This window comes from Microtus pennsylvanicus, chromosome X (assembly GCF_037038515.1).
Source record: "Microtus pennsylvanicus isolate mMicPen1 chromosome X, mMicPen1.hap1, whole genome shotgun sequence".
NCBI classification, from domain to species: domain Eukaryota; kingdom Metazoa; phylum Chordata; class Mammalia; order Rodentia; family Cricetidae; genus Microtus; species Microtus pennsylvanicus.
In genome coordinates, this window is record NC_134601.1 from 41,747,559 (window position 1) to 41,774,766 (window position 27,208).

At 39.5% G+C, this 27,208-nt stretch overlaps 1 protein-coding gene across 4 annotated transcripts in view; it reads left to right on the forward strand.

Annotated features, from left to right (window-relative positions):
* Positions 1 to 27,208, forward strand: part of Chrdl1 (chordin like 1) — a 112,758-nt gene that overhangs the window by 71,596 nt on the left and 13,954 nt on the right. For 2 of the 4 annotated variants that reach the window (XM_075957478.1, XM_075957475.1), the window contains exons 6-9: positions 1,506 to 1,599; positions 17,545 to 17,612; positions 22,412 to 22,580; positions 25,600 to 25,809. In XM_075957478.1, the coding sequence (XP_075813593.1) occupies positions 1,506 to 1,599; positions 17,545 to 17,612; positions 22,412 to 22,580; positions 25,600 to 25,809 (541 nt within the window). The remainder of the gene's footprint in view (positions 1 to 1,505; positions 1,600 to 17,544; positions 17,613 to 22,411; positions 22,581 to 25,599; positions 25,810 to 27,208) is intronic. The other 2 variants (XM_075957476.1, XM_075957477.1) reach the window with 1 other exon arrangement.

Genomic DNA, 27,208 nt, shown 5'->3' on the forward strand with positions numbered 1-27,208 from the left:
CACAAGGGAAAAACGGGTTATATATTTGTCCCTGTCCTATTTCTAGGCACTTGATTACTGGACCACATCCCTATTCCTTTCATCTTGTTACTAATAGGTTGTCAATCCCCAATTTCCTACAATGAGAAAGTGAAGTTAATGCCTGATCGCAATGATTCCCATGACACTATTTGTCATTGTATATACTTTATAAAGTCTGCTAACTTTATCCTTGTCTCAATGTGTAGTCCAGAGACTATTAGACAGAACAATAAAATATGGTAAAATAGATATTTAGAATAAAGCATGAGAGGAGCGATCACTGGTTTCTTAGAGAAAGTCAAGTAGTGGCTTCTTCGGTGAGAGAGGCATCAGTTTTCTTTAAGGGTGTGACTCCTGGTAAGTGGCTCATTCTCCTGTGTATGTCCCCTCATGTCCAAGGGTACATGAGTGGTACAAATAAACTCAGTGGCTTACAAACAAAACAGACAAGACCTTGGGAGGGTGATGAGGGTCAATCCGGGAGGCCTTAAGGGAGGAGTGAGGGAAGAGTGTGATCAAAATGCATTGCATGCTTGCATGAAATCCTCAAAGAATTAGAAAAATATTATGTTTTAAGAAGATGAAGCATGAGAGGGTGAGGCTAGAGAACTGTTACAAGCTTGAGAACAAGCAGAATTACACAGCAAATCCGTGCCTCAAAAATTACAAAACAAACCACAAAAAGATGAAAAAAAAATAAAACTAGAAGGAACTTGGAAACATCTTTACTAACTGAGCAGGGAAATAAACAGTGGATTACCAAGGGTGATAGAATAGATAGAATCTCTTCCAGTTGGGATTTTTAAGTATCTCAGTAACCTGGGAGAATTTTATTGTGATGTTATTTCTCTAATGGCCTTTCAAGCCTTACTAGGATGTGTATCCAAGAACAAAGCACAGGGCTTAAGAGATAACATTTAAAAGGTAGAATTCTAGGAAATTGAAATTATTTGAGTAACAGATGCAACTCCCAAAGTGACTTCTCTCCCTTGCCTCACAGGGGACTGAGCTGATGTATTAAAATCACTTTGTATAATTTCTACTTCCCCAAAAGAGAGCCTGTCTTTTGGTTTTGAAAAAAAGACTGTATTGAGTGTTATAAATAGTGACTATGACCCAAATTCTCATTTTCATCCACTCCCAACAGACAGCTAGGTTATGATAAAGACCAAAGGATACCAGTAAAAATAAGAGAGGGGCACAGGGTTTGGAGGCCAGCGGCAGTCCTCCCAGAATACTGCCTGTTTTCTTGGGCCCGGATATCTGACAAAGATTGCTAACTCTTTGGGGAGTTCATCTCTCTCATGAGGAAATAGGAAATGGGAACTGAAAGCATGCATCATGGGATGGAAGAAGAACCTAAAGCTAGCTGGAAGAGAAGCGGTACTATGTTTTGGTCCCGGATGTACCCCAGGTACTGAGGTAATGCCTGATGATCCCTTTTCTCAGATTAGCCTGGAATTGATTCTGGCTTTCCTTGGCAGGAGGGGAATGTGTACTGTGGTCTCAAGACTTGCCCTAAACTGACCTGTGCATTCCCAGTCTCTGTTCCAGATTCTTGCTGCAGGGTATGCAGAGGTAAGTGCTCTATATCCCAAAAATCAGAGGATTGCCATCCCAAGTAGAAGAATTTAGAAAAGAACAAAATACCTGCCCCATCTCTGAAGAAAAGGAATTAGTTGTGGTTGTCTTTGTGTATAAAAATGTACTCAAATTATATACTAAATGGACTTGTCACCCCCTCAAACCCGCCGTTTCTGCTTGAGCTTCTATTTTGGTTTTATACTGGTACCAGACTTTCTTTCTAGCCTCCTGGGCTCGTACTTAATCACCTTTAACTTGGCCTTGCTTGTGCCTTCTCAAATTACCAAATCTATTAGCAGTCTTTTCTAGTCCTTCCCATTGGCAATATTAATATTTTTTCTTTGGCTACATATAATCTATGACAGCATCAAGAATCTCCTGTACTTTAAACTAAAACTAAACCATGCTCAAAGCCATGTAGAGAATATCTGCATCAAGGGCATTGCTAGACTGTTTATCATCTTTATGTGAAGTACAAAAAGGAACCCCATACTTAGGATACTCTACTGTCATTTTCCAGAAAGTCCCTATGTCTTTATACCTCTAGCTGTGACACACTTGAGCAGGACCCAACCTACACAGTCATAGCAGAGATAATGTTCTTTGCCCTTCTAGAACTCACATTTCACCAGAGAAGACAAAAATAATTAAGCAAGCAAATATCTAAATATAGACAATATAAATATTATTAAAATAATAAATGAAAATATTATTTTTAAATCAGAAGTTTAAGCTTGAGTTGTGAGGAAGGCATTGGCTTGAGCATCTTGAAATTCAAATCTGAAAAATGAGTAAGAGTCATCCATGCAAAGAGCCTGGGGAAGAGAATTCCAGACGGAGATAAAAAATAGTTCTAAGGCCCAGGAAAGGAAGTGCTTGAAGCATTCCAAGAGTCTGAGGGGCAGTGTGGCTGGAATCAGGTGACTGTGGTTGAGACTGGCAAGAGATGAGATGAGGCTGAAGGGATGAGCAGAAGTTAGAACATGCAAGGCTGTGGAGGCTGTGGAAAAGGAATTTGGATATCAGTTTTACATGCGCTGGGAAAGCAGTGGAAATTTGTGAGCAAGAGTGCTGCAGGGTGCCATTGAAAAGGGCTCACTGGTTCTTTCATCCAGGTTTTACTGAAGGAAGCCAATAATATAAGAGGAGAGGCCCAGAGAGGTTGATTGAGTTACCTCTCCAGCATGGGAGAATGGGACTCGCTCTTGGGATCACATTGCATAGAAATTGTCCTGAGTGCAGCCTGTGGGATTATGATGCTTCAATTTTAGCCCCACCCTGGCTGTTTTCTAGCTCAGTAACCACTATAAACCTGTCTAACAGTCTCTGCAGTAAAGAAAACGGTTTTGAGCTTTAAGGGGGATAACACAAGAAAGGAGCTAGGACAGTCTAGGATAGCCTCAGGAATCGATCATGAAAAGTAGACAAATGTGATATGTAGCTATCATTGCTTTTCAACCATGATGTACATAGGAACTGTCATGGTGGACTTACTGCCAGACCAGAAGAAAGTGATCCTAATTGGTAGCCACAGTTAAAGAGCACTGAATCAGAAGAAAATTGTCTGATATTTCCTTGTGGAAGTCAGATGGATGAACCCTATTTATTATTTCCATCTTACACTTTGAAAAGGATGCCCTTATCTATGCTACATCTCTGTTCAGAAGTCCTTATTCTCCCTTACCCCTTTTGAATGGAGACGGAGGAGGAGTGAATGGGGGAAGGGGTAAAAGGGAAGTGGGGGATGGGGAAGGGAATAGGAGGTTAAGAAGGAGGGGAAACTGGTTGCATGCAAAACAAACAAACAAACAAACAAACGAATGAATGAATGAATGAAATCTTTATCTTCACATATATCATACTTAAAAATATTGCAGACATAATTCTAAGCACCATTCCTGGGTTCTCTTGCCTTTGCATGTTTACCCTCTCCTCTCAGTGTTTTTGTCTCGTAAGGATCCTGTTGATACCTATCTGGACCACACCTTCAGTGACCTTGGAGTAGGGCCCAATAGTCAGTATGTAAAATGAATTATCATTCTTTCTGCAGTAAATCGGTGCTGTGTGGACCAGCACTTAGACAAAACACTCCAAAGATCCCTGAGGACAGTCATCAGTGATGGTTTGCTATCTGCATTGTGCAATGAAACTGAGCTTGCTGAAAGTCTGAAACTGAGATAAATGGACATAAATGTAATCAACTTCGATCTCTGATTTGTTGGTCATCTAATTGTTCTGCTACCCGTGTATACTCTCATTCCGTTTAATATTCTACTCGCCCAGACTTTATACGTCAATATGGATTCGATTACAGCCTAATTAGATTTTTGTTTCAATAAGGACATGCATCTTTCCCTACCTGTTTCTCGCTGTGCGTGTGTGTGCTGCTGAGGTGCTGTTATTACATTTGTCAGAATAATAGAAATTGAGATAACATGTCCCTCTCCAGATTAATTTTAAGATGGTCCAAAGTCCAAAAATCCATTTTGCATTGAGATATGCATGAGTTGCTAATATAATCAGTTGAGCATTCTAATCCAGTCATTAGGGTAAGATTATTTCATTTGGATAGGGGGATATGAGAAATATAAACTGGAGAACAATTAATAAAAAAGGACATAGTGAGATGAAGTATTATTACATCAAAGAAGCTATGTGCAACCGAAAACAGGCTCTCAAGACAGGAGGATATGGATTTGACATTGCAGACCACCGTCTACACTGTCCGTTAGACAAGCCACTTAACCACCCAGAGCCTGGGATCTCTCCGCTGTAACAATGAAGGATGTGATGGTATCCACCACCCACAGTGGTTGTGAAGATTAACTGTGAGCATGGAGTGCTGGGAGAAGGCCTCATACAGAGTGACTGCTTAAGAAGTGGCAATTATCCTGAAGTTAAGTAGAACGGAGCCTTCCCGTGTCTGATAGATTTGCCTTTTATTTATTTAATCTCCACAGACAGAGCTTTATTTCGAGTCCTTCTTGTGGGAACAGATCCTGGTACTGAGTGTCTTCAATTCACTTGTCACGATTAAAATGCTCCCTTTTAGCGAGTCCTCAGAAGCAGCAGATGAAAGCTCATTACTACTGATGGTGCATTGTCCCTTCGTAGCTTGACAGTTTGCTACATTCTTCCGTTGGCATCCCCAGCCGTAACGCGCCACTTTCTTTCATCTTTCTTTATAAAGACTAAATCCCCAACTTTTATAAAAATTGTTTTTTCTATGCCTTCAATTTCTTTACATCTTTGAGTTGTATGTAATGTGCTTGAAATGTCTTTGAAGTTCCCATTTATGAAGCACCTAGTTATTTTTTCTGTTGAAATGATGTTTGTACAAAGGTGTATCTTGCCGAAGCATATTACTCACACAGCAGGGAGCCCAGACACTTCTTCCCTATGCTGACCACCCTAACTGCAGGCCAAATACTGAAGAAAAAAAAACAACAATCTTTTGAGTGCTGAACTTGCAAACCTTCATATAAAGGGGCCTATTGAAACAGCCTGTCCGCACTGTCACCAAACACTAATTCTCGCCTTTCTCCCTGGGTCAGAGAGCAATCCTAGACTCAGATTGAATCTCAGCCTCGGCCTCAGTTGTTTAGACATGTCTGTGAGGCTGGGACAGTCAGGAGAGTGTTGGCAGGATACGTGTCATTGCTGGCACTTCAGCAAACCTCATCTGGACTGAAAGCATAGTGCAAGCAGCCGCTAGAACAGTAAGGGAAACTTTATCAGAAGAAAACATCTCTTCAGAGATTGTACTACTGCCATATATGGGGCAGACAGACCTCAAACTAAACCCACACCCAGCACTCCCCCCACCATTTATCATTTGGGCTTCTCGTCTCCCGCCTATGTTGCCAAGTCAAAGGGGGAAGGCTATGTACTTGGACTATGAACAAGGGAGAAGAATTTGGGGTAAGCTGCTGAATGTATTCAAAGCCAATCATGTATTTTATAGATCGTGTGGATATGTCACACTTAAGTATACACCCGCCAACACGTAAATGCTTATGTGTGGAGTAACTCACTTGATCTTCACAACAATAGTGGGAGCTATTTTCATTCCTATTCCAAAGCTAGGAAGTGGAGACAGAGACTCTAAGTGATCTGTCCCAGACAGAGTAAAAGAGGCAGGCAGAATCAAAAGTTGAGCCTAGTCATTCTGATTCCAAAGTTCCAAATTAGTAATTACCACCTTAACTATTGGGATACTTTTAAATTTCCTTGCCTCATTAAATGCTCAATACTTCTATTTTCCAGAAAAATAAGGTGTCTTGGGGGCAAGTTCCAAGACCATTTTTGTCCATCATTTTATCTCTAGCACTAAACAGGACCAGGTACTTAGTCATTACTTAGCAACTGTTTCATGAATGGAAATAATTATCTACACCCAATACTTTTTGAGTATGAAGAGAGAGGAGGGTAGAATGAGAAGGTTCCCCTCCACTTGTGAGTGAGTAGGCTGGGGCCTTCCAGAGAAGGAGGAGTGGTACAAGTTAGTCTTTGCCAATGCCGTGTTCCTTTTTCCCCTTTACTGTCTTGCACAGTACTGCAAATATGCCTCAACAGTTAGTGAAGCAATTTGGGACTCCGGAGGCAAAATCACGGGGTTCCTTTATTATCTGTCTGTCTGTCTGTCTGTCTATCTATCTATCTATCTATCTATCTATCTATCTATCTATCTATCTATTTGTTTTTGCCCCTTATTCCCATGAATTCTCTCACAAATCCTTTAACTTACAAGCATGCCATATGCCACCAAGGACAGGTGTCATAAAATTCAGTAACTGAAAGGAGGGGGGATCCTAATCTGGAGAGTAGAACATAAATTCCTGGAGCATCTCCCCTCCATCAACTGCTATAATAAAACTGGTGACAGTCCTATAGTCTGAATTCCTGATGGTACCATCGATCTAGCACTCCTGTGCATGCTATTTGTACTGTTTGTTCTACATTGTATGTGGTCCCTAATACTTTAATCTTTTGTTATTTGTTTGGATAAGTGAGTGGACAGGGTTGTTTTGTTTTAACTTGAAACAGAAAGTCCCTGTATATCCCAAGTTTGCCTCACATTTGCGATCCTCTTGCCTCAGCTTCCCCAATGCTAGGATTATAGGTTTATGCCACCACACCTAGCTCTTTGAAGAGCTTGGCTTGTTTTAAAGAGCTTGAAAACAATCTGTCCCTTCCCTTTCCTGCAACTCATCAGTTCTTTTGCATGAACATATAACCAGACCCTGTAGACCAGCATAAACCATTTCCCTTGTGTTATATACCTATCTTCAATGTTTTCCACCACAAGCTTTAAGTGACACCTCCCTATTGCCTATTAGAATGCAATCCATTTTTCAGGAGCACAGCTGAGACTGAAGTTTTTACAAATAGTTTGTAATTTATTGCTTAACAGTTTCATACATGTATATAATAAATGTTGTTTCTATTCACCCCTTATTTCCCTCTCTTATCCCATCCACACTCTTCCTGAAACCCTTCTTCCCTACAATTCTCTCTCCCTACCTCCTACTGAGGAATTATCAGCCATTAATGAAACTCCACTTCTAGTTGTTCCAACCAATATATCTAGCTTATTGACTTCCTTCTTTAACTAATTGTAGGTCTTAGGCTGCATCATACATGCTTTGGTCTGTCTTGTGTTGATGTAACACAATATCTGAGACTAGGTCATTTGTAAAGTAAAGAGTTCTATCTCAGAGTTCTAGAGGTTGGAAGTTCAAAATTGGGCTACCCTGTCTGCTAGTTGAGAGTCACATGGTACTCCATCCATGACAAAAAGTGGTATAGAAAACTGATAGTTTCAGGAGCAAGGAAGAGTACACAAAAAGCTGAGATGTTTTATCCCACCCTCACAAGTGACCCAGTCTCTAAAGAAAGATGCTCACCATTCTAACACCAACCTTCCAATACTATAACAACCAAATCTGTATATTCGTTTTAAAATAATTATTTATTTTATGTATATAAATATTTTGTTTCCAAGTAGGTTTGGACACCATGTGTGTGTCTAGTAGTCATAGAGGCCAGAAAAGGGCATCAGATTCCCCAGAACTGTAATTATAGATGGTTGTGAGCTACCATGTGGGTGCTGGAAATCAAACCCAGATTTGCTGGAAGAGCAGCTAGTAAACTTAAATATTGAGCCATCCCTGAAGCCCCTTACTTAAGACTCTTGATTTGTTTTTCCTGGAAGCAGCAAAATAGCAGCTCAGAAGTGACCTTGGCTATATCTAGGGATCATCGGGGAAGTAGTGTGTGTGTGGGAAGGAAAGATATTTCATTTTTTAAAACACTATAAAATCTAGAAAGTTTTTCAGTTTTAGAAATGAAAGAAAAACCAGGTGTGGTCGTATATGCCTTTAATCCCAGTACTTGAGAGGCAGAAACAGGCAGATCTCTGAGTTTGAGGCCAATCTGGTATATGTAGTGAGTTCTAGGACAGCCAAGACTACATAGTGAGACCCTGTCTCAAAAACCCAAAACAAAAGAAATGAGGAAAATGATGAGATGAAAACAGTATATCCAAATATAGAACCTCACAAAGAAGGCTTGGCTTGTTTCCAATTTGGCCCACATATTTGGCAGAAACACTAGTATCTACTCCTGATCAGGAGGAAAATGTTGCTGATGGGAAACATGACTTGAAAAGCAAGATTTGGGCTTTAGCTGTAGCTCAGTGATTGAGTACTTGCCTGGTATGTGGGCATCTCTAAAGTCTGTCTCCATCACTGTCATTTTTTAAGCTACTGTCCATGTTGTGCAACTGAACCTTTATGTATGTTCTTCACTAACAGCTTTCTGTTTCTCCTTCAAAAATGAATAGATTATAGAGATCCATTAACAATTATATCTATAGTTAGTAACAGTCACTTATACAGATTTAAAAGGGAATAGTACTGTTGCAGGAGCTCCTTCCGCTCCTTCAGCCAATAGCCACTGAGATACCAGCCCATTGGGGTGTGGTCTCTCTCCCTTTAAAAGAGTGGCCACTTCCCTCTTCTCTCTCTCTCTTACTTCCTGCTCCGCTTCCGGGGACTAGACTCCCTTCCTGATTGTGCAGAGGGCTGTTGTCTGGGATGGTGATCTATAAGTTTTTTCCCCTTTAAATAAATACCATCCTATTAATCATAATTCCAAACTGGTGTGGGATTGTTTGTGATTTACACCTTCATAGTACATCTTCAATATTTATACTAAAGTAAAATACTTTTTAATTTAGTATGTTCTCATCTATCTATACTTGAAAACATATTGAAATACCAGATTTTCAAAGCTACACAAAGGTCTGACTACCGTTAGTATTATCTTTTATAAAGTGAATCACTTGTGGTCAGGAATACAGAACCATCTTAGAGATGTTTCAAATGATGCCTGCTTTTTTCCCCCAACTAAAACCATTCTTCTTCCATGGAAACTTCCTGAGTTGTTTTGGTTTTCTCCCCATTGTTTGCTCTCAATATTTATTTCTAGATGATGGTGAACTATCTCAGGACCCCCACTCGTTGGACATCATGTTCTTTTTTGGAATGTATCTTATTTCTAAGCTATTTCTTCCTTTAGACAGTGGATGGGACAGCACTGACTTTCCTATAGAATTTAAATTAGTAGTCAAGTGTCCTAATTGGCCATCTGAGATATCCCGTCAGGATCAATAACATCCCATCCTTTTGTGGAGTTGTAGTTTTTGTGTGATTGTGTGAGTCTGGTTATAAAAATAAAGAATTCCCAGGGCAGTATTTCACAGCAATTATTTCTTTATTGGTGGTTAAGGCCCCATCCCCCCTCTCTCTTTACTTCTAGGAATCTTCTGGCTGTCCAGAGGCTCACCATTGGATGTGCACATTGCTCACATTAGAATAATTTTTATGAGCCTAGACTTAATCTTTTATAGGATTTAATCTTAATTCTTGATTGCCAATGTAAGGAAATGGTAAGGGCCCATGAGAAAGAAAAGTAAAGCCAAGAAGAGGCATAGTATTTGACAATTACCCAGATTCTAACCATAAGACTTTACAATGTGCTCTCTCCACAGCAGAGGTTACATGGACAGTGTAATAATCATCTGTTCTTTCTCACAGCTAGCAGGACTACATTCACTTTCTTTTTTCTTTTGGCTGCTAAAAGCAGATGCATGCCCCCTATTTCTATCAAAGATGCCACTCTTCTTCAGATAAACCAAAGCCAAAGACTGTCCATGGAGAGAAAGAAAAAAGACCTTACTCCTTTTCATTCCAGGGTGACCAAGGCATCAACATTGGTAGACCAAGTAGCTTCTCTTCTCTATCTTGCTTACTTTTTAAAAAAACATTCTGTTATGATAGTACAAACTTCTGTTTGGACACATGGAATTTGAACACTATACTATAGCTATGAAAATTGAACTGCTTCCCAATGAAGCAGATACTAACCCTCTGGAGTTTTGTTTTAGTTAAATGAGATAAGGGGTTTTAAGTAATATACAAAAGCTTATGCCCTAAAAACATAAAAATAAAGATCTGTCATAAATATAAAAGAACATAAGCAAGCTTAGAAAATACGAACTTCCCTGCATGTGTGTGTGTATGTTGGTATATCTCTGTGTATATATGTTCATATCCAGAATCTTGACATCTGATGATTCAGAAACAAATTGTTGCTTTTTATGTGAGGGCACAAATTATCTCCTTACTAGTTTCTGCATGCTTATCTAATCTAAACTTTTTCTTCTGTTAAATAATACACATTTGTAGGAGTTACCGAGACTTGGTTTTTCCCACTATGGTTTTTCCTAGCTCTTTTTGAGGGGAAGGAGGAAAAAGAAATAGAGAGAAAGGATGGAGGAAGGGCAATAGACAATGCCTGTATGATATTTTCCATGTGCTAGGCACCGTTCCAAGCATTTTCTACACACACTAACCCATTTATCCTTCAAAAGCCTATAAGGTAGACATTATTGTATCTGTTTTAATAATAAGGAAAATGACTCACAATGAGGTTGATGGATTTGTCCACAGCCACACACGCAGAAAGACAAGCTAGGATTTGCAGCCGGACTCTGCAGTTCTTCTCTGCTCTCTTACCCATTTAATCTATGTTGCCTTTCAACTTGGGGAAATGGAACAACTTTGAGAACTTATTATCAGAGAGGCTACTGGAAAATACAGGCTCTGTGATGCCCCTGTTTCTATGGGCTAGTATGGGACTCTTGGAAGCCATGGCCCCATTTTTAACAATGGATTCAGATCTGTCTAGCCACATCACCATTGAAAGTCTAGAGTGTTGATATGCACACCAGGCACTTACTGGTTTCTGTACCCTGTGCCTCCTGGAGCTCAGCCTCAAATGGGTTCATGCACACAATGTAGTTTTATAAAAGTATTATTCATTTTTTCTGGGTAATTGCCTTGCATGTAGCAGGTGGAGATCTCATGTTGGCTTTCTCTGTGCTTGATCTTCCATTTTCCCTCTAAAGCTCTTTTTCTGTTTGCCACGGTTCTGCTGGATTCAAGTCACTCTAAAAATATGGGGATACCAACCCCCACCCTAATGATTCATGTCTTTTTTAAATGATTAGAGTGACTACAGAATTTTACCCCATTTAACCAGACATTTCAGAAATCAAGAGATGAAGTCACAGTAATTGTGCCTGACAGATAAAAAGAGAGAGACAATAAAATTAGGTTAGCCTAGCTAAATTGGGCCTTATTGCCACCGTATTTCTGTTCTTCTTTGTGGCTCAGAAGTGATTACATATTGGCATACTTTTTTTTTTTGCTGGGGACCTATCTTCATGGGTATATCAGAATCTCGTTATACACATAGTCTTTTTGAGACAGCAGAATTTGCTTCTTTGACCTATTCAAGCAAACCAGAGATTAATGGAAGTTGTGGAAGTTATAAACAGTTTGAAATTCAGCCTAGCTTTTGACCATTTTTCAAATACTTGTTCTCCATTTCTCCCATTACCAGCAAGCCAAGCAATTCAAGCCCCATAGGGTACCACTCAGAGTATAATTGAGATTTGAATGAACAACACATGTGGCTTTTAAGGTTAAATGAATATTGTTTGACATACAGTACACTAGAGTTGTTTTTCATTTTGGTCTAAAAAATTGGTTAAAATTACATCTTGTTGCTTTTCAGAATTAACTAGAATCCATCTGTCTCCATTAGAATCACAGTTCTTTTTTTCAAAGCCATGGTTGAAAGAAAAAAGTTCCATATCACTCAAGACAAATTGTCCAATGAGTAAGGAAAATGAAACAGTTTTCTAGGGTATTGGTGCCTATTTTCTCCACAATCTAATAGCTAAGATTATAAACGGATATGCAGTATCTATTTTTAGCTATTCAAACAGACACTACCCAGGCCTAGAAAGCTACTTTTAAACATACAGAGTATGAGCATCTAAAATGATCATTTCAGTATGTTGGTGATGACTTCAATTAAAGAGGTTAACTGAAGTGTGGAAACCTTTAGCAGCCATTTACTAAAATGTTCAAACTTGGGTAATATCATTTTAATGACTTTCAAATCTCAGAGGTGACAGAAATACTAGATGTTCCTACTATATGTAGTATAGATAATTTATGCATTTTATGTCATTTTATTTTATATATATTAATAATACATTGTGTAGAGTGCATAAGTAAACAAAATCTCTCTGTGTATACTCAGAAATAATAGCTCCAATAATTTTTAAGTTGGCAAGATACTTCATTTTACACATATGTATCTGTCCACAAGTCCTCAGATTTGCAAAGACAGGGCTGCGGCACATTCATCTACTCTTGTGTTGCAGGATATTAATCTTCTGCTGCATGCTTGACACTGTCTTATCTCATCTGCGTTGCCGTCTTAAGTTTCTGCCTATTAGTGACTGCATGCTTCTGTAATGCTTCTGCCGTTTGACTGGACTCAAAGTACTTTAAGGCTCTTTAATGAGAAACTCTTTTAAAACTCCAGTACCTACAAATAATAAATTGAACTTCTGTGATGGCTAGGCTAAGAAACCACTCATTTGCTAATATCAATCAAGACATCTTTAAAAATGAATGTATTGAAGAGTGCTGCCCTGTGATTCTTGCTTTGTAATTTCATTTCTCTCTTCAGCTGCTCAGATCTGGCTTGGAGCCATATCATGTGGCTTTATTACATTTCATTTTACCATTTGCTGGTAAATCCCTCTCTAGTTTCTAATCATCTCTCTCGTCTACTTTCATTTGGTTCAGACCCACCATTGCCAACTAAAACAGGGCACGTAAATCTCATTTATCCCTACTCTGTCACTGTCAAGGACACTGAACACCTCTTTAGCTTCTCAAGCTGACAATCACCTTATTCTGTTTTCTTCCTCTCTGATCACATCTACTCTCAGTATTCTTTTGCTGTGCAGCATGGCCTGTCACCTGTTACTATAGCTGCCTCCTGCTTGGACTCCAAGGTTTTAGTGATCCCCACTCTGCTGCCAGAAGACACCTCCTCGGGTTCCATTTGTACTATAGGACCCTCTACCTTAAAATTAATAGCAGGATGAAATCTGAATTTTTCAACCTGCTTTTGATGTCCCAAATTATTTAAATCCCCTCTTTAACCTCCACATCACCCCACTCCCACCTTCCCCCCCTTCTCCCACTGCTCTCCAATCAGTTACCAGCTCCATATTTTCCCAATCTCAAATTTCTATTCAAACTGATTTCTTCCTGCTTACTGTAGTGTGCCTTGCTATTTCCAAAGTGCTACTGCTTTGCAAATGTTCATTTCAGCTGAGGTGCTCTGTCCACACCAGCAATGTCCCTGAAAACACTTCTGCATCTACCTCTTAAAAAAATAGATCATTGTTCATTTCAATGCTTTTCCCATGATTCCATCTGACTTGTCCATCTTCCCAACTCAATATGGCCTAAGCGTATATATATATATATATATATATATATATATATATATATATATATTCCATTTGTTTTTTCCAGCTTCTGACCTTCATATGTTTTTAAACTACATCTTAAACTGATGTTCAGTCACTTCCAAATTGAATGTGAGCATCTTGAGAGCAAGGGCCCAGCATAATTTGTCTCACTTGTCATAGCATCAATCTTTCCACTTATGCAGTATTCAAGGCTTGTTATTTGACTCTTCAGCATTATTTTCTGTCACATCCAACTCTCACTGTAGCCAGAGTTTCCACATGGGTCTTCATTTAGTCTTTGCCTATCATCTGCACCCACACAGAAAGAAAACTGTTCTTCCAGCCACACTCTTAATTTGTTTTTTTTTTTTACCGCAGTTTAGTTCAGTCACATATTAAGCCACTGATATGTACCCAGAAATATACCAGCTGTTTCAGCCCAGCTATTTTTAAATTTCTGTATGCATCCAACTCCATCGAAGAGCTCATCAAAACCTAAATTATTGGCGCTTATCCCATAGTTTCTGATTCAGTAGGTCTGGGGTAGGATCCAAACTTTTTGGTGTCTAACAAATTCCCAGATTATGACAAGGACCACACTTTGGAAAGTAGTGACCAAGAAGAAATAAAGATAGTGTAAGGAATAACCTCTCATTTTAAGAAATTTACAGTTTGTCCACAAAGGACCAAGAAACATTTAGCAGTGGAAAATATTTATAATGCTTTGTTATTCACTTGTGTAGCAATGCTGAATAAATACTATGTGCCAATTGCTATTGTCAGTGGTATTATTACATCAAAAACCAGGATAGATAAAAATCTTGATTTTCATGGTGGAATTATAATGGTAGAAAACAGAAAAAGAACAAAATATTAAAAATACAACGCACTTGTAGGTACTTAGGGAAAAAGAGAGGAAAAGAAATACCAGGGTTGTCAGAGGTTTCCCGGTTCCATTATTTGATGGCAATGCAGTCACAAATAACAAAGAGTAAACCATGCTCTTAAAAGATTAACATAATGATTCAGGAATCTAGGGGCCTGCAATTTGGGTGTTAATTTCTATGAACATTGTTTAACTATGAATAGCTTCTACTTTCTGAGCTTTGGTTTCCCATCTGTTCCATGTAACACTTGGACAAAATTATGTCTCAAGTTCTCTGCATTTCAAACAGTGTAGAATACTAAGTCCTTTAGGCAATCAGAACTAAGTAATTGAGCTAGGCACTGTAGCTCCAGCCTATAATCCTAGAAGTGTGAGGCTAAGCCAGTAGGCTATCAAACTAACTTTCAAGCTTTTGCAAGTTCTAAAAAATTACATAAATTTCCCCAACAGTACTAACATATATATTTGAAACAGTTAAAATGTTACTATTTAGTTTCTAGGTTTTTGAAACTTGGGATACAAATTATAACAAAATTTTTTTCTATTATTCCATGTTCTGTGTTAGCCCACTCAATATCTAGTTATATATATACTGCACACACACACCTCACACACCTACATATATCCTCATATAGTCATAGGTAACCAAAGCTTCTTGAAAATTACCCAGTTTGTTTTTGTTTTCAATCACCTTATGAATACCCTCATCTTTTATATGCTTAAGCCTCCCAAAACCTTGACATAAAATCCTTCTCTAAGAATCAGTTACTCTGAGTTGGGTTTGGTGATGCAGAGCTGTAATGCCAACTTAATTCAGAAGGAAGGAGCATGAGCTCCAGAACAACATGGGCTACATAGTGAGTCTCAGGTTAGCCACAACTATATAGCAAGACCCTGTCTTAGAACGAAGCAGCAGCTATTCTGTCTTCCATCTCTTGTATTCTGCTGTTCCTGATTGTTTTCTCATAATTTCCATTTCTATAACTCCCTCGGTTTGTGTTTTCTTTATTGTCTCTGTTTTGGTTTTCAAGTCTTTAATGGTTTCTTTCACCTGTTTGATTACTTTTTCTTGGTTTCAAGGGATTTGTTGATTTCTTCCAATTTTTTATTTATCTTTTCCTTCGTTTCTTTGAGGGAATTTTTCATTTCCTCTTTGGGCCTCAAATATTCTCCTATAGTTATTTTTTAGGTCATTCTCTTCTTCTTCATCTATATTTGATTGTTCATGTCTTGCTATCGTAAAGCCACTAGTTTTTATTGGTGTTGGGTTTCTCTTTGTGGTGTTGAGTGTGTTCTTACCTTGTCTACCCATCTTTTCCTGATTGGTGTAGTTGGAGCTGTGTCTCTGGTGATCAGTCTTCCAGGTGTCAGTGGATCCAAGGCTCAGATAGTTGCTCCTCATGATGCAGTCAGGGCCACACTTCCAGTCACCCTGGAGGTTATTTGGTGTTCCTGGAGCTTGCTCAGCACTCCCTGGGGTCACTCTGCAATACTGGCGGTCATTCGGGCCTGTTCCCATGGAGGTTGCTTGCTTGGGCTTGCTTCTACTGAGGTCATTGCCTTGGACCTGCTCTGGTAGAGGTCACTGGCTCAGGCCTGCTGCAGTGGAGGTCGCTGACTTGGGCCTGCTCCAGTGGATGTTGCTGGCTCAGGCCTGCTCTGGTGGAGGTGGCTGGCTCTGGCCTGTTTCTGTAGATGTCCTGACCTGGGCCTGCTCCTGCAGAGGTCCCTGATGGGCTCTGTCCTGCAGAATTCTCTAGCACAGTCCTGCTTCCTTGGAGGACCCTGAATTGTGCCTGGACCCACAGAGGTCTCTGGTTTGAGCCTGCTCACTCAGTGGTTGCTCCCTTGTACCTGATCCTGTGGGGGTTGCTGCCTCAGGCCTGTTCTGGTAGAGATTGCTGGTTCAGGCCTGCTCTGGCAGAGGTTGCTGGCTCAGGCCTACTACCTCAGAAGTTGCTGACTTATGCCTGGTCCCCAGAGGTCTCTGACTCAGGCCTACTTCCGCCTCAGCAGCTGTTCTGGAAGACTTCAGTAATAGGTGTTTTACTGTCCAAATAATGGATCATATAGACCTAGAGCAGTGGTTCCCAACCTGCCTAATGCTGCAACTTTTAAAACAGTTCATCTTGTGATGGCTCCCAACCACAAAATGATTTTTGTTGCTACTTCATAACTGTAACTTTGCTACTGTTATGAATAATAATGCAAATATTTAATGGTCGTAAGCAACTTTTGTGAAGGAGTTATTCAACCCCCAAAGGGGTGAAGACCCACAACTTGGAAACTACTGATCTAGAGAAAGATGTGTCCGATCAAAATTAAAGACTTTTGAAAATTAAGGTACTGTGCTGTTTTATTATTATAGTTCTGTAATATAAGTTGAATTGTGTCATGGTAATCCCCTTAAGCATTATTCTTTTTATTTAAGGTTGCTTTGGCTTCCATATGAATTTTAGATTTTTCCCTGTCTATATACCTGTGTGTGTGTATAATAATAACTAAAGAAGAGTTTGTGAATTTGAGAGTGAATTAGGAGGGACATGAGAAAAATTAGAGGGGAAAGGAGGAGTGGAACCAATCATTGAAAATAGAAAACTTAGGTGAATTTATAAAACAATAAAAGAAAAATAAAAAGACAGCATCTTGGATATTTCTTGCATAAATACTATAATCATGGCAAGTTTAACTTTTACTTTTATATCAGTTCATGACTTCTCATAGACATAATGGCTAACTTAAGACTTGACCAATGAAAACTTCAAAATTCATTGTTTAAGAGTAGTATAAACACATGTTAAATATGATCTGTAAAATACTTAACTGTCACTAATAAAATAAATGAAAGTGATGATGATGGCTATATTAAGGAGAAAATCAATTATTTTCCCTTTTATACTCCAAATTCTGGATAATGTTACCAGTTGATCTATTTTAAAAAATGATAACTTTACTTTGAGTTGTTTTAAATCATGAGACCCACCCAGAGAAACCGTTCAGTGCTGTTTCTTGAAGGGTAGCCACAAGAGCTAAAATGCCTTGAGAACTTTAGAAACATAATTTCAAAAATGTGGCTGGGTCAAAAGGGTGATAGTTTTCCCTTATATGTATGTTTGATTCTTTCTTATTTCTTTTTAATAAACAGGGGATGGAGAATTGTCGTGGGAACATTCTGATGGTGATATCTTCCGGCAACCTGCCAACAGAGAAGCAGTAAGTGTGAAGAGCTCCAATATTTCCACACTCTACAGAAGCAAGCCAAGCTTTTTCCCCCATGGAAAAAAGTCTCCATCAAATCCAAAAAATGGACCCATTTCTAACATCACTTTCTTCTCCTTCCTCAAAAAAATATTAAATGATGTCTTCATTGACCTCTAAACATTTATCATCTGTAATTAGGGCAAGAACATGAACAAAGAGCATCCATAGGATTTTGTCTAGATCAGAAGTAGATGCTCTCTTCAGATGACTGACAATTCTGTATGTTCTCTCTAAGGAAGACAGTCACCACCCATATTCTCAAGAGTGGATGATTTCTATGAGATTTTAATATAGTCCACTTCATCCTTTTGGTCAGATTCCTTATAAACCTGAGGGTTCTTGGTCAAACAGTTGAAAGAAAAACAAAGATTGTGGGCCAGAGTCTCCTACCATTACCCTTATTTCTGTTGTTAGCACAAATCTTAGAAAAAGCCTGACAAGTAGGAATATGTGTATGTGTGGGTGTGTGCATTTAATCAATTAACAAAACAGAACATCTCTAAGAATGAACGCCTAAGAAGAGATATTCTTCAAACTTCTAAAAATTTGAAAAGAAAGCCGGGTGACAGTGGCCCACACCTTTAATTCCAGCACTCAGAAGGCAGAGGCAGGTGGATCTCTGTGAGTTCAAGGCCAGCCTCCTCTACAGAGCAAGTTCCAGGTCACATCAAGGGACTTATAAAAGTGTTTACAAGTTCCAAGGTGCTTGTCATCACACACAAACAGGTGTTCAATGTACCTGCTGAACTATTTTTGAAATGTCACTGTAGCATTGTTTTCATATATGTTTAACAAATTAACATAAATATGTATAAATATAGGCTTGGCTATATATACCCAATCATTAGAATACTGTGAAAGTTATTAATAAGAATATAACATGGTTGACAAGATGGCTCAGTGGGCACTTGGCCATCAAGCTTGGGTTCTATATCAAGGACCCACATGGTGAATGGAGAGGACCAACTCAAGATTTCCTCTGACCTTCACACACAAGCATCCATACCGCTGCACATGTTCTCTCTCTCTCTCTCTCTCTCTCTCTCTCTCTCTCTCAAACACACACACACACACACACACACACACACACACACACACACACACAGAACAAATAAAGTAATTTTTAAAAGTAAAATTGTACTAAATGTAGCAAAACAGAAAAACTCAAAATATAATAAAACAAATATAAAATGTATATGTGCTTTTACAAATGTATAAATAAAAACTATCTTAAAAGTCATATGTCAGCATGATAAGAATAGTAAGAGACGGACAGAAGTAAACATGAGGAAAAGTAGACTTTGCCCTCCTTACTTAATCTTCTGTGCTATTTCATGTTTTTCCATGTTAGTTTAATAATAAATAAAATTAGGTGATTTTATCAGACCTTACAAACTGTAAATAAATCAGGAGAGTGGGTAATTATAGAGCAGCTGTTTTCATAAATAGAGAGGGCATGATGACAGAGTTAACAGACTTTGCTATTGAATGACAGATGCAAACATCATCGTGTCACTTGGGCTGGCATTCACTGTCATCACGGTGACTAGTTTTGACTTGCACACTCCATTTTGCCAACACCATACCAAAGCTTCAGCAGTGGTAGTACATAGTGCCCGTTTGCTTTTCTACTTGACAGTATTGCTTTCTTAACACTGCTCCTTTGGAACTAGTGTAGAATTGTGGACAAGGTGGAAAGCAACACTTTGGGCATCTAACAAAAGCAACGTTTACTCCACCAGAGAGATTGAATTCCCACAATTAAAGAAAGACTTTTCCCTTTCCACTCTGTCTAATCTAGAGTGAGATTATATAAAGATCCTAACAAGGCATGGTAGCAGTCTCAGTTTTCCGTGTTGGGAGATGCCTCTTTCCTTCAACCCGGTTTTTTTGTTTATGTAAGAATTTGAGAACAATTGCATTAGTTGCTGTCAGCTAAGATGTCATTCAGACCGTCAGCTCCAGTCACGTTCTGCTGTTAAGCTTCCGCAGTAAACTCCAAAACCACTTCACTAGGCTTGCTGGTGAATGGTATCCATTTGCTTTCCTTCTTTTCTTCCATTTATGCTCCTCAGAAGCCCCATATCTTGCCTTTCAGCCTCATTATTCCTCCTAACGTCCATAAGGGATGACTTAATCAAGGATTGTAGCAAGAAGAGCGAACGTTTGGGACTGGTAGACGATGGCCAGATGGTTCCACTTTATTATAAATATCTTTTTTTTGTTCTAAGGTGGATTGATCATTTATCACTGGGCTATAGGCAAGCCCATAGGGCATTTTCTTAATTAGTGGTCCAAGGAGGGGAAGCCCCATTGTGGGTGGTACATTTCCTGGCCTGGTGGTCCTGGGTTCTTTGAGAAAGCAGGCTGAGTAAGTCATGAGGAGGAAGCCAGTAAGCAGCTCCCCTCCATGGCCTCATCAGTTCCTGCCTCAAATGAATATGTTCCCTTTCCTCTCTGTTCTCAGCTTCTCTACCTGCAAAGCCAAAATCTGACATGATGTATTAGTGTCTACTCTTTACGCTGTGACAAAGAGCTGACAGAAGCTACTTAGGAAGAAAGATTATTTGACACACAGTTTCAGGAGGTATTAGTCCATTGTGGCAGAGGAGGCACAGTGGCAGGAATGGATGAATTTTAGTCTCAGGAGCAATCATTGGAGCTCCTCACATGATGTGGCTGGACCAAGATGTAGAGAACCAGACTGGAACGGGGGCGGGGGCGTGGGTAAGTCTCAGAGGTCCACGTCCAGTGACCCATCTCGACCAGATAGATTTCACATCTCAAAGGTTCCATAGCCTATAGCACCAGCCAAGGGCCAAGTATTCAAACAGACAAGACAGTGGGGACATATCAGACTTAAGAAGAATGAGTGGGGCCAAGCAGTCTACAAAAGATCCTCTGCTCAAAATCTCTGATGCTTCTGTTTTTGTTCTTGGTTTGAAACCACTGCCCATAAGACCCCCTCAGTGCTACAGCAGAGTTTTGCATTTTGTGCTCCCCATTGTGAATCAGAGAACATAATGTAGTTGCAACTTTTCCAAGGTCACTGACCCTCTTTAATTGTATTGCAGTTGAACACCTTTCTTTCAGCAGCAGCAGGACACCCACCAGGCACTTTCTTTTCCGTGTTGCTTTGGCAAAGTGTTGTCCAACAACAGGCAGGAAAGAACAGCCTGTAATGGCCTTTGTGGAATGCGACCAATTATTTCAGAAAGAGACATATTGACCATTATGGGAATGAGAAGTATTTGTCCTGGGAATCCCATCCATGTGCATGATAACAAATTGGAGCAAATTCTTGTTTTTATGAATTGTTATGGCCATGTGCCAGAGTGGTGCTCTTAGATACAGAGAATAATGTTTTATGTCAGAAGTCAAAAAAAGTTCTTTTATTCCAGTTTCTGTTCACTTTCCCCTTCTCCCAAAGCATTTTTTTTTCAAAAGATGTGCTTATGACACATAGCAATATAAATTTGTCTTATGGTAAGTTGCATCAAGGATACCCTATCTCAGTCTGTCTGTTATCTCCATCAGTGAGATTAAAGATCTTCCTTTTTAACTGCCTGTGAAATCTTTCCTTGGGCTTTCCCTTCTTTACCCGTAACCAGTGTCCCTAAATCAGTGCATGTTAATGCTCTAATCCCTAAGGTTTCATTCTTATTCACGCCATCCCTTTCTACCTGCACTCTACCTCAGCTTCAGGGAAGGAGAAGAAGAGTTGAGCTTGTCATTGCCCCAATCTCTTGAGGAAACAACGCTGGTTTCTTTGTTAGCACCATAAAAGTGGGAAACTACTTTATTTCACTCAACAGTTAGGGGTGAGTACAGTATAGGTATTGCACATTGGTCTAGGCACTGAAGATAAAGCAGTGAACAAAACAAGCCTTCGACTCGGTAGAACTTGCATCACGCCACTGTCGTGCATCAGTGAGGTGCTCTGCTGTGTGGTCTTCTTTCACGGCCTGTGTTTACACTCTCAGTATACATTCTCTGGACCCTGCCTGTCCTCCACCTTTTCCTCTTCTCCAATTCACTAACACATTAACAGGGTTTAGTGCTTTGAAACAAACTCTTGATTAAGCCACTTCTCTAAAAAAAAAAAATCCCTCAAAGGCTTCCATACTCCCACCTCTATCATTTACCAAATAAAGTACTTACCCCTTAGCTTGTCATTTAAAGTCCTCCATGATCTGGCTCCAACCCCCTTTTGGAATGTTATCCTTCAACTCTTCCCTTTTAAGGACTCTATGTTCTCTGCTACACCTTCTCAATTTGGAAACTTCTGCCTGGAATATTCCCCACAAACTGCCTATTAAAAAGAAAAAAGTCTACCCACTGTTCATGACCCAGGTCACAATCCCCCCCCCCCAAACAAGCAGCTCTCCTCGTAATTCAAACACCGCTTTGGACTTTTCCTATGACCTGTTACCTTTTGCCTTATGTTGCAGACTAACTCTTAAACTGGGAAATATGCGTCTCTTAGCAAGAAGGCGCTTTAGCCTTTGGTGCTGTTTTCTGCCTTGCGAGTTTCTCTGCAAATCTAGTCGAGTCTACAAGGAGAGAGTGAAAGCTCAGCAAATTGCCAGTGCTGCTTTCTTGCCATCACAGCCTTACCTTTGTTGATTTAGGAAGTCATACAGTTAAGAATGGAGTTCGTCACTAAAAAGCTGCAGATGTATATAACTCAAGTCCTGCCTTCTTATTGTCGATATTTGTTTTGGACTGATTTTTTTTCTTGTTATTTACAGAGACATTCTTATCTCCGTTCTCCCTATGATCCTTCACCAAGCAGACAAGCTGGAGGTTCTCCTCGCTTTCCTGGGGGAAGAAGTCACCGGGGAACTCTTATGGATTCCCAGCAAGCATCAGGGACCATCGTGCAGATTGTCATCAATAACAAGCACAAACATGGACAAGGTAAAGGCCATCATCCTCAGCATGCCTGATCTTTAGAGACCGAACCTGAGAGAGGACCCTTTTTCCCAGAAATTGTGAATACTCACATGTAGGCCACTGAATGTGAAGTCTTCAAAGGGGCTATGAACAAGTGACTAGAGAAGACTTGTAGGACTTTCCACAATTGCACCCAGAAAAGTATACACAGGTACCCTTTGTGCTTAGGAAGCAACCTCAGCACTTTCTCTGTTACCTGTAGGAGTTGGAGGTCATTTGGGAAAATCCACTTATCTTTAATAAGCAGGGCACCCAACATTCAAAGGTATTTGGTGTTAAACACTTCTAAAGATCTTCTCAGTAGGTAAGTATTAAAAAAGGCTTTCTCCTGGGACTCTTGTTAAATATTCCTGACTCCAATCTTAGAGATTTGGATTCAGTATGTAGTAAATGAGGAGATCATCCTTCCATTTGTGTGAGCCATCAACAGATCCAGACATCACCTGGCTGAGAACCAGAACCACTGAGCAGGTAGTACAGTCCACCATGAGTCTGGTGGCATAAGCAGCCGTATACGTTCATTGGTCCAGTTTTCTCTTCTCTGGTCTCCACTGCTCCAACTCCAGTAGCAGAGATGGAAGGAGGAGAAAAGCACAATATTGACTGGTGCTTCGTTTGTTGGGTATCCTGTCAATCAGTTCTTTGGAATAAAAGCTCAACTGGTTTCTTTTTATATAACCACAAGCATGTTTTGTTTCCTTTAGAGAGAAAATAAATCAAAAGGCAATTCTTTGAACAGGATAAAAGTAAATTATTAAACCAAATGAATGAATAACACTGGTGAAAAACAATCCCCATTACAAAGAACTCCTAGGATAAATCTCCACAGAGCTGGTCAAGCCAAAGCTAGTTCATCACATCTGTTACTAATTACATGTAAATTTCAGATTATACATAAAAACATCACTTTTAAAAATCTACAGGCTCAAGAGAAAACTCTAAATGCAATTTAATAAAACTATGCTTATTAAAATCGTTAGAAATATGTATTATTGATCTGCGTTTGATTTGAAATTTATGGCTTTTAAGTTCCCAAGCTTTCTGATACAACTTCAAGAAAGAAGAGTTAGGTAAAGATACAGTTGGATTTCTCAGTCCTAAATTACCCCCAATAGATTCCATTTGCTGTGGAAGAATTACAAAGCCCTAAAAAATGATTGAGGACAAAAATAGACTTCAAAAGCCCTAATACCATAATTTCCCTGAGAACTGTTCATTTTTCACAGCAGAGGCTCATCCCACTGCTGCCTCAGTGCCTTAGAAAATACTTGGCTACTTCATAGTTCTTCATCTGCCATGTTTATCTGGATACATCCCTTCTCTTTTGACCTTTCTTTTAGAGTTCACTGAAGAATCTCTTGTCTTCACCTTAATGCCCAAACCCCAGCTGGATGATTCAAAATCATCTTTTGGAATTTTGTTGGTGGGAGGAGGCTGTCTTCCCTTCTAAAAGCTACATTTTATTCCACTGCTTAGTCTGGACTGTACCCATAGTCCAAATGTTCAGAAGGAAGACGAAGCTTAGCTTTGCCTTGTTTTCCCTGAGTATGAATCACCCTTCTCCCAAGTTCTCTTCATAGTGACAGGGTCCCCTCTGGTATATACACTCATATCTTTGTTAAAAATCACAGAAGAAAAGCAACAAGACACCCTACATTTTAAACGTGAATCCTGTCAAAATGTTCTTGAAGCCAACTCTGTACCCACTTGTTCAAACAGTCTAGAAAAACAGTGTTACTGTGTTGGGAAGAGAGAAAGGGTAGGCAAAAGAGAAACACATTCTGCCTGATTTCTGTGGTTCTGTTCATAGCCCCCAAGCCTCACGCTTTAGGTATCTACTGAAACTCTCTGTGCACTGGGATCTTCTCCAGGTTAGTTTCTTGGAAATCTTTACACAGACTGACCTGTTAGAGGGCCCAGTACTCAAGCAGTTCTTGCAAAAGACAATAAAAGACAGCCAACATCTTTCATATTCTTTAATGTGACCCGGTGGACTTGATGAGAAAGAAATAGCCTAATGATTCATCCCGAGTCTGTGCTGCAGCCAAATCAGTCAATTCCTAGAAACGCCCCAAGTGGGAATATGTCTCCCCCAAGCCCTGCCCAAAGAGATACACCCTACCCTAGAGATAACATTGATTAAGATGCCGACAGGTCTTCTTGGGTATGATGAAGTGGTAGAAATCATGAAAGCCACACCCAGGCCCATTTATGGCTTGAAATATCCACAATCTTAGCCTTTCAGAAATGGAGAACATTCCTCTTAGGCCTCTCCATCCACAGCACTACCTCTAACCTAACTCCATGCTGTAGAGTAGTAGCCTAATTAGCTTAAGGTTGACATATCTGGAAGGATGTTCTGTATCCCTTTTCCTTCGCAGGTTTCCTCTACCTGCAGTCCCAATATAAGCTCTTTCGAGAATTCTCAGAAAACATAGAGGCAATGGCTCTCTATCTATATCGGTAGGTCAGACTCTTGTAACATTTGCTATTCTGAATGGATGTGATTCAGAACATAGATGAAACTGGTCCTTTGGAAAGAGAATTAGTTTTACATCTAACTCTCCTAGATAACAAATCTCTTTTGAAAATTGTTATACCCAGAAGGATAACTACTTAGACCACGCTGTGCCACTTAAGATACTGAAAGTACTACACTCCCCTAGAGATCATCAGATGTTCAAGACAAATAGAGCCCCACTTTCATGAATCCACTCATCACCCAACTGAAAAACTGTTTGCAGATTGCCCACTCTTTCTCAGACTCTTTGTTAGAATCCCAAGGCTGTTGCTAAGGCATGTGGATAACTGTTGAAGGTTGTTATCACTGAAACAGTGATACCTTAAACAGTGACAGCCTTCAGCAAAGACAGCCTCTGCAAATGCGTGTCCTTGCCATGACAGAACAAAGGATGTTTGCTATTTTAAAGAATTCATGGGGCCTAGTAATCCGTCTTCACTCTGCCTCTGTGTTCTCTTTCAGTGTGTGTTTCCAATGGAAAGACCTATTCTCATGGAGAGTCCTGGCACCCAAATCTACGGGCCTTTGGCATTGTGGAATGTGTGCTCTGCACTTGCAATGTCACCAAGCAAGAATGTAAGAAAATCCACTGCCCCAATCGGTACCCCTGCAAGTATCCTCAAAAAATAGATGGAAAGTGCTGCAAGGTGTGTCCAGGTAAAAAGGCAAAAGGTGCGTTGGCTGGAGGCCCTGCCTTTGGTTGAATGAGATCCACACAGAGTCCTATTCAATTTTCTTTGTGCATCAGAAACACAAATGGCCTGTCCTATAAGTCTTACGATAATAGTTCTAGCAAGAATGAATTTCATTCTTTCCTCTTCTGAGAGAGTGATGGTTGCTTTGAAGGAGTTAACTACTTGGACCTATTCTGGGGAGTTTCTTGTGTCTACAACTTCACACACGTGCCAAATTACTTACCTTGTTCTTGCTTTCCTAAGTTAGCACGGTTTTAGGAAAACAGCCACACCTTCATTTTTTAAATCACTAATTCACTTCTAGCCATAATCCAGTACTCTTTCCAGATGAGAGATGCGTGAGTTACAGTGCAGGGAGATTGGGTTCTGGCTCAAATCTAAGGTCATTATATGTATGACTTTGTAAATATACTGGATCCATATATATCTGGGCCTCATCAGCCCCGTGTGAAAAATTAAAGCATTTTTGTATTTTTATTTGCATTTTATGTTTTAATTTTTGAGACATAGTGTCTGTGTATATTTGTGGGGTACAGAAGGATAGTTCAAGACATATATTACAAGGTATGAGTACCAAATCAGGGTAATTATCATCCCATGTCCTCTCATGTTTATCCCAGATTCTTCTAGTCACTTTGAAATTTCTCATAGTTGGTTTCACTATGGTAACCCTACTGTGCTATAGAAAAATAGAAATAATTCATTCTAATAGTGTTTTAGCATCTATTATCCAATTCTGTCTCTCCTTCACTACCTTCCAACACTAAAATCCTATAATTATATTATTTCTCTTTTAAAGACAAGAACAGTGAAGTGTAGAAACTGGCTTTCTCAGAGTCATGAAACTAATGGATAATACAGTCAAGGCCTTCAAACCAGGTTACTTCCAGCCCACTGTCTTTTCTACTTGAAAACGGTGCTGATCATTTTTGAAATGGCAGATTGTTCAAATGACAATTTTTAAGACATGAACTAGATCAAAAAATATATCTCATCTATAATGTTGTCATTGTAACTTTGGTCTGCTTCAGTTTTCATGTATGATCTACAGCAAGCCCCTTCAACTTTTTGAGCCTCTATTTCTTTTTATTCAAAATTATATGGTTACAGTAAGTGACTTCCTACAGCCATCACCACCACCCTCCAAACCCAGTATTTCACTATGAATGAATTAGCCATACCCAGGTACATTAATTCTTCATTTCTTAGGCCTTCTGAAAAAATGTAAACACAAGTGGAAATAAAAACACATTTTTAAATGGAGATGGATACAACATTTATCCCTTCCATTGAATAGTTGCTCCTGCCTTGCAGGGAAACATGCATTCAGTGTAAGTATAGGAGAATCTTTAAATGAGTCTGTGATTCCTGAAATT